The sequence below is a fragment of the Balaenoptera physalus genome, assembly GCF_965194825.1.
Source record: "Balaenoptera physalus genome assembly, chromosome: 18".
In the NCBI taxonomy this organism is placed as follows: Eukaryota; Metazoa; Chordata; class Mammalia; order Artiodactyla; family Balaenopteridae; genus Balaenoptera; species Balaenoptera physalus.
In genome coordinates, this window is record NC_138899.1 from 8,778,149 (window position 1) to 8,792,684 (window position 14,536).

At 43.9% G+C, this 14,536-nt stretch overlaps 1 protein-coding gene across 7 annotated transcripts in view; it reads right to left on the minus strand.

Moving 5' to 3' along the window:
• The window catches only part of TPP2 (tripeptidyl peptidase 2), a 68,625-nt gene extending 54,122 nt beyond the window's left edge, over positions 1-14,503 (minus strand). For 3 of the 7 annotated variants that reach the window (XR_014255982.1, XR_014255983.1, XM_082434605.1), the window contains exons 1-2: positions 14,242-14,503; positions 7,988-8,116 (exon numbers count right to left, since the gene is read on the minus strand). Coding sequence is in view for 5 of the 7 variants with exons in the window: in XM_082434605.1 (XP_082290731.1) it covers positions 7,988-8,116; positions 14,242-14,406 (294 nt within the window). In the remaining 2 variants the exon portion in view is untranslated. The remainder of the gene's footprint in view (positions 1-7,987; positions 8,117-14,241) is intronic. The other 4 variants (XM_082434603.1, XM_082434602.1, XM_082434601.1 and 1 more) reach the window with 3 other exon arrangements.
• Positions 14,504-14,536: the final 33 nt, after the last annotated feature.

A 14,536-nucleotide genomic window follows, 5' to 3' on the forward strand; every position in this document is an offset into this window, starting at 1 on the left:
TCAACCACTCAGAGCTGGTGGACTGACCAGTGATTCTCACTCGTGCAGGATCTTTAACCGACTCATCCCCAAGCCCCTCTTCGTCAAATTATTCCCCAGGTAGGAAGCCTTTGGAGGAAATTTTCTCACAACTAAATAGAAGAAGACAATCATTCACAGAACTTCAAAGATGTACTGACTTTAAAAAGCATGCATATCAGTAATCTTTTCTGAATCAACTGGATGTCTGGAGTTTGTGAAATTTCAAATATGTTGGCACACAAACTAGTGCTTTTCATTCAAAACTTATCAGCCTTCTTTAGAGAACAGAGATTCTTAACTCTAACATTCCTGTAACAGCCCGTGACATAACAACAACAATAAATAAAGCACTGCAACAACAAAAAGGTAAGTCGTCACTAGCTGGCAAATCCAAAGACTATTTCATCACAGGTGTCTCACGACACAGGTGGCTTTGTAACCCTACGCTAGCGACAGTGTCTTTGGGCAAAGAGATTACAAAAAAGCTGTGAAATGCCAAAGGATTAAATGGAGTAACTAATTAAAATGACTGCAAAATAATCAGGTGTTAAGACAACCACAATTACTTAAAATACGTATATAATACAATAAAAATAATCCAACAGACATAATTTATATTTAATTAAAATGAGACCAAATTTTGCAGGGTCCATGAACCAGATACTTCTCAAATCACTACTATGTATTTTCCTCAAAGTAAAGGCAGACTAGTTGCTTACAAATATTGAGCTAAAAAAAAAAATCAGAAAATAGAAATTATGTATAATCATGGTGCTGCCAGCTAACCTTAACCAAGTTAGAGTGAAGCTAACTTTACTCTGAGGCAATTACGGAGTATGTCATTTTACATACTTGAGTATTTCACAATATGAAGTTACTTTTGGTCTCGTTTAAGAATCAAAGTGCTTATTTTGACCATTTTAAGCTGCTCTCTCTAAAAGAGTTTTAATTACGTGGTAACTACAATGCGGTAAGACCGATTTTCAAACGAGAAACAGAATGTCTTTAATTTCTAATTACACCTCATTTCCCTGACTCTTTTTTAGAGAGAGGATGCTTAACGAATTGAAGGTTTTCTTCACGAGACAAGTGTCATCATGAGTTGGTTAACGTTCCACGCAGGAAAATCTGAGTTTCTGCCTCAGAGCTGTACTTCAGCCTCGTCAGCCTCATGGTCCTGCCAGGACACACGGACCCTGTCTCCTTCAGCTATCACTGCATCTAACTACAGTGCTAAACCTGGCCAAGGCATTCACGGTCTCTGGGCTAACCGTTTTTTTACCATGTGAGGCTAAATATCGATGATTTTAAAAAATGACTTCAAGTTAAATGTGGTAAAATTTTAGAAAGCACTGTGCTCCCTTCCAAATGCTACTAAAATTAGAATAAGGAAAAGGAAAAAACCAAAAACCGAAAGGACAAAGAATGGGCCATGAGGCTTTAGAAGCCAAAAGTCACCACATTTTGAAAGTTGCAAAGTAAAAAGAAGGCCCTGAAAATTAGTGGGGCAACTACGGAATTTTAATACATGGTGTTGGGACAAGTGGGTCTTCAGATGGCAGAAAGGATACAGGACTCCTATTTCAAACTAAGCATTAAATCAATTCCAGGTGACTTCTAAGAACAAATATGAAAAGAAGAACAATGAAAGTTTTCAGAAAATAAATATGGGAGAATATCTTCATGATTTGGGGTCAGGAAGGATTTTTTTTTTTGCTATCAAATACGATTTTAAAAAACTCAAAGCAGTCCATCGTATTTACTCAGACATTTTGCTTCTTTTGCTAGTGCTTCATTTCTGCTGCACCATGTTTTCTTCCTGTCTGAAAAGCCTCTTTTTACTATTTCTTAAACGTGTATCTGCTGGCTATAAATACTCTTAGATTTACCTTATCTGGGAATGTCTTTATTTCACCTTTTCCCCGAACATATTTTCACTGGATATAGAATTTGCAATCGACAGATCTTTTCTTTCTGCACTGGAAAAATGTTGTACCACATCCTTCTGGCCCCCAGGGTTTCTGAGGAGAAAGCTAAAGTCATTTGAGTATCTTTGCCATCTATACAATGGGTCCCTTCTCTCTGGCAATTTTCAAGATTTGTTTCCTTGTCTTTCATTTTTGGCAATCTGATTAGAATGTTTCTGGGCATGAATTTCTTTTGGTTTATCTTACCTGGGGTTCACTCAGCTTCTAGAATTGGTAGGTTTATATCTTTGACACACTTGGGAGATTCTCTGCCACTATTTTTTCTAATTTTTTTTTTTTTCAGCAGCACACTCCTTTTCCTCTTTCTTGGGGTCTGATGATGCAAATATCTGCCCATTTGTTATTGAGCTACAGGTTCCCAAAGCTAAGTTAGTTATTTTTCAGTGTTTTTCTCTTCATTATCCAGAACGGATATTCGCCATTGGTTGATCTTAAAGTCCACTGACTCAGGCTCCTCCGTCATCTCCATTCTGCTACTACATCCACCCAGCGATGCTTTCTTAAAATTTCAGTCATTGTAAATTTCAGTTCTAAAATATCCATGTGAGTGTTTTTACAGCTTCTATATCTTTGCTGAGTGTATCAGTTATTGCTGTGCTATAAATACGACAAACTTTGTGACTTAAGAGAACACACTATTTACCATCTTACACACTCCGTCAATCAGAAGCGGGCACGGCTTGGCTGGGTCCTCGACTTGGCTTCAGCCGAGGTGCTGGCCAGGGCCCTACTCTCATCTGGCACTTGACTGGTGATGGGTTTGGCAGAGTTCGCTTCCCTCTGTCTGTGAGACTGAGGGCCACTGATTCTCACTGGTTGTCAGCTGGAGGAAGGACTTCTTAAGACACAAAAAGCCCCAGACAAAAAGGCAAAAGATTGATATCCAACTACATCAAATTTAAGAACTCCTACTCATCAAAAAACATCTGGAAAGTGAAAATACGAGTACAGAGTGGGAGAAGACACCCGAAACACATGTAACCCAAGGACAGGTAATCCCACAAATCGTACAGTAAGAAAACAACAGACAACTCAGTATTAAAAACAAGGGCAAATGAACTCGAAGAGTCACTTCACAGAAGAGGAAATCCAAATGTCTAAGCAACATATGAAGGGGTGCTCAATCTCATTAGTAATTAGAGGAATGCAAATTAAAACCACAACGTGATACAGCTAGATTCCCAGCCTATAAGCAAAATTTTAAGCGCCTAAAAACACCAAGTGTTAGCAGTGCAACTATTAAAACTCCTATATACAGCTGGTGGAAATGTACTTTAGTACATAAACACTTGGAAAAACTGTTCGGCATCACCTAGTAAAGGTGTATCTCTATGACTCAGCAATTCCACTCCCAAGTACACATCCTAGAGCTATCTGTACATGTGTGCACAGGATCTGTCTGCAAGAATGTTCTCTAAAGAATTGTTAGTGACAGCTCCAAACTGGAAACAACTCAACTGTTCCCCAGCAGAATGGACAGAATGTGGTACATACAAACTATGTCACAGGCACAGCAATGAAAGTCAACACATCATCGCTCCAGGAAAATCATGGCTGAATCTCATGAATCCTGCAAACACCCAGGAAAAGAAGACATGAAATGACACACAAACGAGGCCATTCAATATAAAGGTCACAGTAGGCAAAACTAACAAATATATTCCATGTATCCACATAGAGGTGGTAACACTGTAAAGGAAAGCAAAGAAGAGATTATCACAAAAGTCAAAATGCACTGGGATCTGGAGAGCACAGAAAGCTTCTGAGGCCTGGCAACGCTCTTGGTCTTACCCAGGGTGGATAAAATGGCATCCGTTTAAATTACTCATTAAACGGTACATGTGTACTTTGTGCACTTTTCTTCTTGCCTGTACAGTTTACCACGAAATGTGTTATCCTTCTATTCACTCTTTTGCTTCTACCTGCTCCTACGAGTGCTGCTGGCTATAAGTAACGGACTGCCAGTTTCTCAAGACAGCTTAGGAACAGCATCCTTAGAGAATGCGACGGCAGGAATCTTCAACGCACCTAACTGTCGTTGATCTTAAACTGGCAGAAGAATTAGACATTAACCGTCAGCAGTTTACGGGCTATTTGGAAGAAGGAGAAGTAGAATACAGGTATTTAACTCACTTTAAAGCACGGTTAAATCAAAGAAACTTGAAGACTTTACTGTGTTGCTTTCTGAAAACTGTGTACTAAAGAGTTCTGAGAGATCCCACTAGCTAGAATCCCAGTGACTAACAACATTATTCTTTTTAATGACTACTGCAAAATATGTGAACACCTGCACATGCTTGAAAAAAAATTAACTGAACGTGTGTGTAGCTACGGTCTGTGTATGGCTGGAGAAGGGAAGTGTAACCAAGACGATGGGTGGAAAGCTGGTATGAGGACCACTTAGTCCCCCGCTGCCTACCCCACATCCTGCACGAAGCTGACGAGAGGCAGCTGGGAATGTGAACTCTCTAGAGAGGTCTATGGAGCAGAGGGGAGAGATGAGACACAGTGAAGAGTCTGCAAGAAATCTCCCCCAGTGCCTTTCAAGGCTCAGGTCCCCGGATGCTGACGGCCAGGCTTCTCTCTCACTCCTCTGCCCCCAAACTCCAGGCCAAACAGGCGAAGGTCCTCTTTGAGGTAACGGGGCATCTCAATGGAAAAAATATACGGAGATCCTGGGGCCTCCCGTGATAGTGTCGTGACCCTACAGTGAGACCCACACCACAGACTCTCCACAAGCAGAGAACTTCCAATCACCTTTCATGTGCCACTAAATCAGAGACCGCTGGGGTGAGGGGACACCCAAGGAAAAGCGCTCACGTCAAAAGCAAAGCACACGGAAGAACAGGCAGGGGAAGGAGGAGGAGAAGAAAAAAGGAGAGATGAAGAAAAAAAGGAGAGCAAGATCAGGAGGAAGACGGAGAATGGGAGGAAGCAGAAGGTGAGTAAAAAGAAGAGGAACAGAAGAAATAACGAGACAAAACTTTTCAAGACAATGATAGTCTCACAGATAAATCGCTGTACACAGGATACAAAAATGTGCTCTGAGGGAACATGAACAGACTTCTGCAATTAAAAATTGGCAATATTCAATACATGAGTTAGAAGAAAATGCTGAGAAAATCTTGGAACTCTCTCAGGAAGGAAAAAAATAAAACAAAAGCAATGAAGAAAAGGTAGAAAACATAAGAAAATTGGAGGATCAACTAAAGAGGTCAGTGTCCACTTAACAGGAGTCCCAGATAAAAGAACAGCAAAAAAGTGGGAGGAAGTAACCCAAGAGACAATGCAAGAAAATTTCTCGGAAATGAAGGACCAGAGAGTTAAACCCTCTTCTTCTACTTTTAATTCTACAGACAAAGTCTAACACTAGGGGGGAAAAATTAAGAATAAAAAGTATTTTAGCTTGTCATTTAAAACTCCGAAGATAATATATCAAAGCCTTAACCCTGGTTGAGCAGGAATTGGTGGTGAACTATGAAAGGGGACTGAACTTTTCTTTAGAAGCCTTGTAGAAGGTTCTTTAAACTATGTAGACATACTGGATACAATTAAAAATTAAAGTAAAAAAACTCACTATACTGATGGGCTGAGAACAGTTAATAGCACAGCTAAAGAAATACATCACCAAGTTGAGAAAGGATGTAAATACCAATCTATCAATTTTCTGATCTTACTTCACAGCCATGTATACGATACACTAATTCTACCTTTAAGCACTAGTAACATTACAAGTGTGGATGGTTTATCTAGAGCATGGGCTACAACTATTCAAAAATAGATTTTTGAGATATTATTAATACTTTATATGACTCTAAATCTGCCTGACTTACTAAGAACGCTCTCTAGTTTCCCAGAGTACTGTAACTCACAGGAATCCCATGTTTCTCTTTGAAACATACTCTAAATAACAAGGTTGACTTGGGATAGACAGGCAAAACTAGAGCAATTCGGATGTGCAGAAAGTCGTTTCCCTGCAGTGTTTCTTTTTAAAGCACGTGGTGCCTCTGTCAGCTTGGGCGGCCGTAAGAAAATACCACAGACTGGGTGGTTTAGGAACAGACATTTGCTTGCTCACAGCTCTGAAGGGGCACGAGACCAGGGTGCTAGCCTGGTCGGGTGCTGGCGAGACGCCCTTCCTGGCCTGCGGGCACGGCTGTCTCAGGTGTCCTCACAGAGCAGACGGCAAGCAAGCTCTCCCTTGGAAGGGCACTTATCAAGGCGCTAATCCCATCACACGGGCCCCTCCCTCATGACCTCATCTAACTAACACTAATCACCTCCCAAAGGTCCCACCTCCTACTATCATCGCATTGGGTGTAAGGGCTTCCACATACGAATTCCAGGGTCACACATGCGTCCACAACATGCGGAAAAAGAAGCAAAACTGGGATATGAATGCCTGCCATCTGCCTGTGACAGGCAGATTCCACCTTAGAGAAGGCGGAACTGTGAACATAAGGAGATATTACTCCTGTGATTATGTTATGGGAAGTAATATGGCAAAGGTGAAGGGCTTTTTCAGATGCAATTAAGGTCCCTAATCAGGTGACTGAGTTCATCAAAAGGAGAGTGCCCTGGTGGGCCTGACCTAATCAGGCAAGTTCTTTAAAAGAGAGACTGGGGCCACCCCCGAGGTCGCAGAGATTCTCCTGCTGGCCTTGAAGAAACACGCTGTCATGAATGAATTCTCCCAACAACAAGGTGAACCTGGAAGATGATTCTGAGCCTCAGCTGAGACCACAGTCCCAACCAACACCTGACTGAGGTCTTGTGGGATCCTGAGCAGAGAACCACAAAAAGTCACGCCCAGACTCCTGACCCACAGAAACTGTGAGATAGTAAATGTAGGAACGTATGTGGTAAGCTGCCGTTTGTGTTAATTTGTTGTGCAGCACAGAAAACTAATACACTGCCGTGACGATCTTACCCAAGAGACAAGGTCTAAACATGATTCAGATAGATGGTAAAAGATGGGAAGTTAAATATAGCTCTTTAGATACCTAAATAACCACAAATTTACCTTCCAAACTAATTCTGCTTATTGTTTGAAAAGAGTACTGAAACACAATCAAATTCTTGCCATCTAACAAACCCATTAGCTAATATCTCATGAACTGCTTTATGTTTGTTTCCTAATCATCTTTCATGTTAGCTTACCCCAGCCTTTCTACCAAGTACATGGAATAAGACAAGGTCAGATATTTAAGTCCAGAAATATTAAAGCTTAAATATTTCAAGTTCAAGTTCCCAGAAGGGAAAAGCAGAAGGCAAAACTACATTCTCATCACTTTTCCCACCTTTCCACTTAAATCTTAAAATTTTTAGAATTCAGCAGCCATACTGGGAAAAAAAAAATCCCAATTCCAAGCCCACTATCAAACAACAAAAACAGTAACTTCCACCAAGATGGACCCTAAGGGTCTACACCACCTGGTACCCATGCCCTTGTAAAACCCCTCGCTGTAAGCGTGTGCTGGATCTACTGACTCACTTCGAATGAAAAGAACATGGCAGAGGTCATGGGCATCACTTCCAACATCATTTTATAAGGGGACCAGAGCCTCCACCTGGGCTCTCTCTGACTGCTCACCAGGGGGAAGGCAGCTGAACGCTGTGAAGCGGCCGCATGGAGAGGCCCATGTGCTGAGGAACCAAGCCTGCCAATAACCACAAATTCCCCTTCCCCAGCCACATCGAGCCTTCAGATGAAATCACAGCCCTGGCCAACACTTAGCAAGCTCAGGAGAGATCTTGAACAGAGGCACCCAGCTAAGTCACACCCAGATTTCTGACTCACAGAAACTGTAAAATAACAAATGTTTGTTGCTTTAAAGCATGAAGTTTTGAGGTGATCTGTTATACGGCAATAGGTAACTAATACCATACCATGAAATGTAAGGTAAAAACGTAAAATGCTTTGAGGTGATAGTACAAAAAGAAAGAAAAAAATTCAATAAAAAGATAAAAGCTCCAACCTTAAGCACTCTTCCTGAAAGACCAATAATTTCACCATCTTTTGGCTCTACCACTGTAGCAGTGTTCACATCACCACTTCCTGTTGTGTCAATGATATCAATGATTTTCGGTCTTCCATCAGTTGTAACCTGAAAATTAAGAGACAATTAACATATGAATTACAGATTTTAGTTTTTATCCTTAAAGCAATGCCAGCTCCCGTATGTGTGTGTGTGCAGGCACATGTACCCATACCTAAAATATCCTATAAAATCTGCATTCATTTTAAAAAGAGAACTGAATCGTTTTAAGCCAAAAGCCTGACAGATACTAACGAGAAGATTTAGTCACAGAAAACAGCACAGAATCCTTCAAGTGGTTTCATGTGTTCAGGTAGATACTTCTTGAGCACTTACCACAGGCCACACTCTGCTAGGTGTCAGGAGTACCGCAAAGATCAGTACACAAAACTCCTGCCCTCACACACTCTGTGTTACATGGACTCAATAAACAAGTCAAATATATAACATGTCAGATGGTAATCACCACTACGAAGAAAATCAAGCAGGGAAAGGAGACAGGTGGTATGGGGCTTTCAATACTAATTAGGCTGGTCAAGAAAGGTATCACGGAGAAGTTAACATTTGAGAAAAGGTCTGAAGAAGGTGAGTTTTTGGCTGGACAAAACTTTAAGGGGAAAATGTTTAATAACATTTCATTACTGGAGGCCACACTAACACTCAAACTTCTTAAATCAAGTTCAAACTTAGCACTCAAACTTGTCTCTCCCCAGGCCTTGCCATCTCAGGAAGCCAACACACACCCAGTTGCTCAAGCCAGAAACTTATAGAGTCCTCAGATTCTTTAGTTTATGCCTCACAGCAAATCTCTCAGGAAGTCCTCTTCCCTCTACCTCTAAGGTACAGTTCAGACCCACCTCCCCTTGATTTTTCACTGCTGGTGTCCTGAACCCCTCCGCCACCGTCACTTCCTGCTCATAAGGCGATGCCGGCTCCCGGGAGGCCCTCCACGAGCAACAGTAAAGCGAGCCGGGCCGTGCCGGTCCTCCAGTGAACACCCTCAGTGGGCTCACAGAGCTCGGGACCGGACCCGGCCCAGGGTGCCAGTCACTTCCGCCTCTGGCCACCTGGTCTCCTTTCAACTCCTCGGACGTGGCCACCTTCCTCCTGCCTCATGACTTTCTGTGCCAGGTCCTTCTGCTGGGAATTCTTTGTTTCTTCAGTTGTTCCACAGGTATCCCAGCTTCACCTTTCCATGTTCTAGTAAAATGCCGCCCCCTTCAGAAAGGCCTCCCTGATGGTCTCATTTAAGTGCCTGTCATCCTAAGCCTGATTTCTCTTTCTCACTGTACCTTGTTTCCTTCACAGAACTTAACTCAATTCATAATTACAGTTTGTGGCTCTTTACCTGTTTGCACTATCAGAAGATAAGGTCCATAAGGGCAACGGCTATGTCTATTTCATTCACCAAACTACCCCACACGTAGCAGTACCTGTTAGGTACTCAAGGCCTATGGGATTGTTGGATGGCCTGACACGAATTACTTAGCATTAAGATTGATTTTCCTCAGCTGTGGTTTCTTGGCCAGCCCCAGACTTTCATTTGGGCCATGCTGACTGCTACAGCTAACAGTAATACTGAATATCCTTATTGTCTTTGTGGGAAAAACCATTTTGGGGCTCTTTCTGGGCTAGCTTTGCAAAGGGAACTTGCAGCATTCAAGACATACATGCTGAGTTACCAACAGGAATCAGGTATGGAGACACAAAAAATACAGAAAAATGAAGACCCCCCCCCACCCTCAAGAGAGAAACAGGAATGTAAAAAAATGCCTACAGTGTGACGAGAGTACAGCCTTCAGATTCCTTTTCGACCTGGAGAATTCACCCTCTTTAAGATGAAGTGTAGTGTCCATCACTAGGCGTCTTTCTGGTCTCACGCCCTCCTCCCCAACACCAACCGCAGTGTCCCCAGAGCTCTGCAGTTAAGGTGCACCCGAAAGGAGGCGGGGGAATTCACTATGTGGAGGAAACAAACACACGTGTTTTTTTTCCAACAAGGCAAAACAAGGGGGTGGCTGGTGGATCCCAGATCTCACTCCAATCATCGACCAACTGGGGGCTGACAGCTCTGTCAGGGGCCGCACAGCTGTTATTTTTATGTATGGTAATTCATCAGCTGGATGTTTATTTCTGGGGGACTGTCTATACTATTAACAAGTATTCTAATATACTGAGAAGGCTCAAAATCATAATTAAACAAAAATCACTGCAGAAATCATACCAAACCCTGATAAAATTATGATAAAACTTAAATCAGGGGCTTCCCTGGAGGCACGTGGTTAAGAATCCGGCTGCTAATGCAGGGGACACGGGTTCGAGCCCTGGTCCGGGAAGATCCCACATGCCGCGGAGCAACTAAGCCCGTGCGCCGCAACTACTGAGCCCAAGTGCTGCAACTACTGAAGCCCACGTACCTAGAGCCCGTGCTCCACAACAAGAGAAGCCACCGCAATGAGAAGCCCTCGCACCACAAGGAAGAGTAGCCCCCGCTCGCCGCAACTAGAGAAAGCCTACACGCAGCAACAAAGACCCAATGCGGCCAAATAAATAAATAAATTTATTAAAAAAAAAAAAAGAAAAAAGAAAAGAGGACAGCAATATAGCACAATAAATAATAATGATAAGGACAGTGTCTAGGAAAGCATGTAAGAACACAAAAGCCACCCTGGGGGAATCAGGAAAGGCTAACTGAAAGGGAGGTAATAAAACTTAAATTAATGGAGAGCATCCACTATTAGTAACCAAGTACATACCTATGATAACTTCCTTACTGTACTCCATTATATTTTAGTGAATGTAAAATTAGAAAGACTTTTACAGGACTACTTCCTCCTTCCCAAACTATGTTTTCCCCATGAGGAAATTGTGGACATTATCACATATATACATTTTTTTTCCATTCAACACAAATTGTTACAAGCACATTTCATACAAAATGAATTTGGATATATGCTTTCAAGGAATTTTAACTGAACCAGGAAAAAGGTATATAAGCCGATATACTAAAATGAAACATTTTAGGGAGTTCCCTGGCGGTCCAGTGGTTAGGACTCCGTGCTTTCACTGCTGAGGGCCTGAGCACAGTCAAAAAAAAAAAAAACATGTTAAGTGCTATAGGATATGAAAAAAATTGCTGTGAGAGCAAACTAAATAACTGTCACCAGGGACTGGGCCTTACTCCTCTTTGGACCCCCAGGTCCCAACACAGCGGTTGGCACATACACATAAATACACAGCGCGGGGCTGAATTAATATAACTAGATATCCCCAAAGGTAACAGGTAAAGGCCCAGCTGGTCTTAAGGGATTAAGTAGGCATTTACAGGTGATTGTAGAAGGCCTGCAGGCAGATTAAACCCCACATGCAAAGGCATGTGTTGGGGAAAGGCCTGGAACATCTGGGTGAGAGGAAAGCTGTGGAATGCTGTTGGTGGAAGCACAGGCGGGGTGCTTCAATGGTGGGGTGGAGTGGATGTGGACAGAAGAAGCGGTGGGACCGAGGCTACGCAAAGAGCTGGAGCTGAATGGCAAAGAGCCGTGCAAAGTTCAGATCTGGGGGTTTTAATGCAAAGACAACTGGGATGCCCAAATAGTTCTGTTTTATATTAAACAAAGGTGTGATGGGTTGTTTTTTTTTTTTTTTTTAAGGAAGGTAACTTCGGCAATGTGAAGGGTGACCAATGGCAGCCGGGAGACCCGCTGGCCACCGTGGGTTTATTTCCAGGTCCAGTCCAAGCCCCATCTCTTGTCCGCGAAGCCTGCTTGCTCCAGCTCTCAATGGTCCCCTGATCAACCTCTGTTAACAGTTATCTGCAGGACTACATCACCTCTTAACGCAGAATGTTAGGGACCTGGCAGGTGCCTGAATATTTGCTGAGGAAAAGACTTAATCATTTATTTAATTACTCCTCCTCTCATGCTGGCCACCCTCTACATTTAACGAAGCCTACAGGCCATCACAAAAGAGAACTGGGCCCAAGGCCGTCACTGAAGAATGGGACTAGAATGGGACTCCCCACTGTGTTCCTGAAAACTCTCCCTTGCACCCCTAGTCCCCTACTCAGACACCATCTGCCTTTCCAAATGTCCAGTTCAACCTCCTCTTCCTATTTCACTCTTTCCTTCCACTTTATTTCTATCCACCTTCTTATCTTAATGATGTACACACACATCTACAAAATACATTTGTTAAAGGTAAAGGGGGGAAAAAAACCTTAAAAATTCACTCATGTTTGCAAGCCACCTTAGTGAACTTCTTTCAGATGGCCATGTTTAGGTCAATCTCTCAGAGTTCAAGTTGTTAGAAGATAAGAGTTATGTTTTCATTTTACTTCAAACATGTTGTTGCTCAAACATTTATGATTACATGCACATAATATCTAATGCGTATTTATCCTTCAGAGAGATGGTGATTCAAGATCCAGCATAAACTCCCTCTACTAAATAGCCTTGCTTAAAAAAATCAGTGTTTGTTTAACACTTTTCATGAGCACTTTAAGAAGTCACATGTAATTGATCACCTCAATTTTCAGAGCAACACTGTGGGATGAGAATTTCTGCTACTTTACAGAGAGAGTAACAGAATCATTTGATAAGCAGGTCTGGGGAATTCTACAAAAGCATTTTTACTGAGACACTTCTCCTCCAAACTCTTCCGATCCCCTTATTATCCTGACAAAAGAGCCAGTGAACCACTTACCCAGCTGTTCTCCTCCCACTTATCCCTATAAAAAGTAAACACACACCACACCAGAATGGAAACCATTACTGCCCTGTAATGAAGCCTCAATGAGGTGATAGCCGTCACTGCTGTAAGCCTTCGGAGTTCTTAAGAAAACTGGACCACCAGAGCTACCAGGAGGGAAGGCATCACCTGCTCCCCTTCTGACGCACCAGAGCTGCCTGGCAGGGCCACCATGAGGTGTGTTGCGTTTCAGAGTGCTGCTGAAGAATGAACAGGAGAGAGCAACATTCCTAGAGAGAGTCCTTACAGAGTCGGCCAGACCGGGAACCAGACTGGTTCCCTTTTCCCTCAGCATTACATCCTAACTTCCAAAATACTACCTCAGTTATAAGAGAGCACAATAAGGGATGCAAAGGAGGGAGAGGCATGGGGGAGGAGGAGAATTATTAAACTTCAGGGTTTTAAGAAATACAGGGGAAAGATTGATACAAGGAAGAGATCAGCATACATAAGGATTAGCCAGGTTAGACATTTGGGAGACGAGTCTTGAACAACTGCAATTCTGTTTATTGCTGGGTTTCGGTGTAAGGCTCAGGCTACTAAATTTACAAACGTCAAACTTTGAAGACTTTAATGAGAATGCTTTCAACAGAGAGACACATTTTAAAAAATTACCTTTCGGCATGGTACCTTGATCTAACGATTTCAAAGGTGGCTAAGGCAAAACAAAATAACTTTAAAAAATCATGAAGTATGTTGTCTTACATTTTGAGGCTGAAACAAAAAATACGGAAGCATAACTTAATGCAGTCTGAAGAGTTCGCCAAAAACAAAGTTGGGTTCTTCTTTATATCAAAGACTAAGCCATGCGTTTCACTGACCCTAAACAAGTACACTGCGGAAGAGGGTTAAAAATAGAATACATAAAACTACCAGAGGAAACAATTCCGGAAGTTGACCGAGTTATCTTCTTGAAAGCCGGCTTTCGTGTTTCAAGATAAACTATTCCTCCCCAAACCAAACCTCCCGAACGACACCAATAAAAATGAAGTTCTGATAGGTCATTTGCCCCTTCCCTGTTTCCTTCCCACCTCCGGCTCCCATGAATAACAAAACAGTAAAATCCTCGTTTGCAAATAACAGGCACCGGCCGGTCGGTGCCCAAGACACGAGGCAGCCGCGGAAGAAGGCGGTGTGCTGGGCAGGAGCCCGAGGGCCCGGGCCTGGAGGCGCCTGGGTAGGAAAGGGCTTCCTGGGCGACCGGCGGCCCCGGGCGCCCCGACCAGTCGCTTTTGTCTGGGCCGGGATCAGGGCCCAGCCGGGGCGCCCGGCCACCGGCCCCTCGCACCCCGCCCCCCGCCGGGCCCTCCGCCTCCTCCCGGCGGCTCCCGCTCGGCCGCAGAGCGGGCTTCGGCCTGCGAGGCTCCGATGCCGCGTCCCCTCTGCGTCCCCGGCCCGATGGCCGGCCGCCCGCGCCCCCGCGCCCGGGCCCTCGGCGGCTGCCGCACCTGCATGCCCGGAGCCCCGGGGTCGACCCCCGTGTCCAGGACGGCGATGAGCACCCCCCGACCGTCATACTCCGGGTAGCGGCAGAGGAAGGACGCGGCCCCAGTCTCCTTCTTCGGGAGGAGGCCGTGGAAAGGGAAGGGCTCCTCGTTCGCAGCGGTGGCCATGGACGCAAGCTGGAGGGCGAAGAAGAGGCAAACTGCCAGCCTGCGCGCGGACGAGCGGCGCGAGGACACCCGGGCGGCCGCGGGCCTGGGCGGGGGCGAGGGGCGGGGACAGCCGCCGGCCAATCCCGGC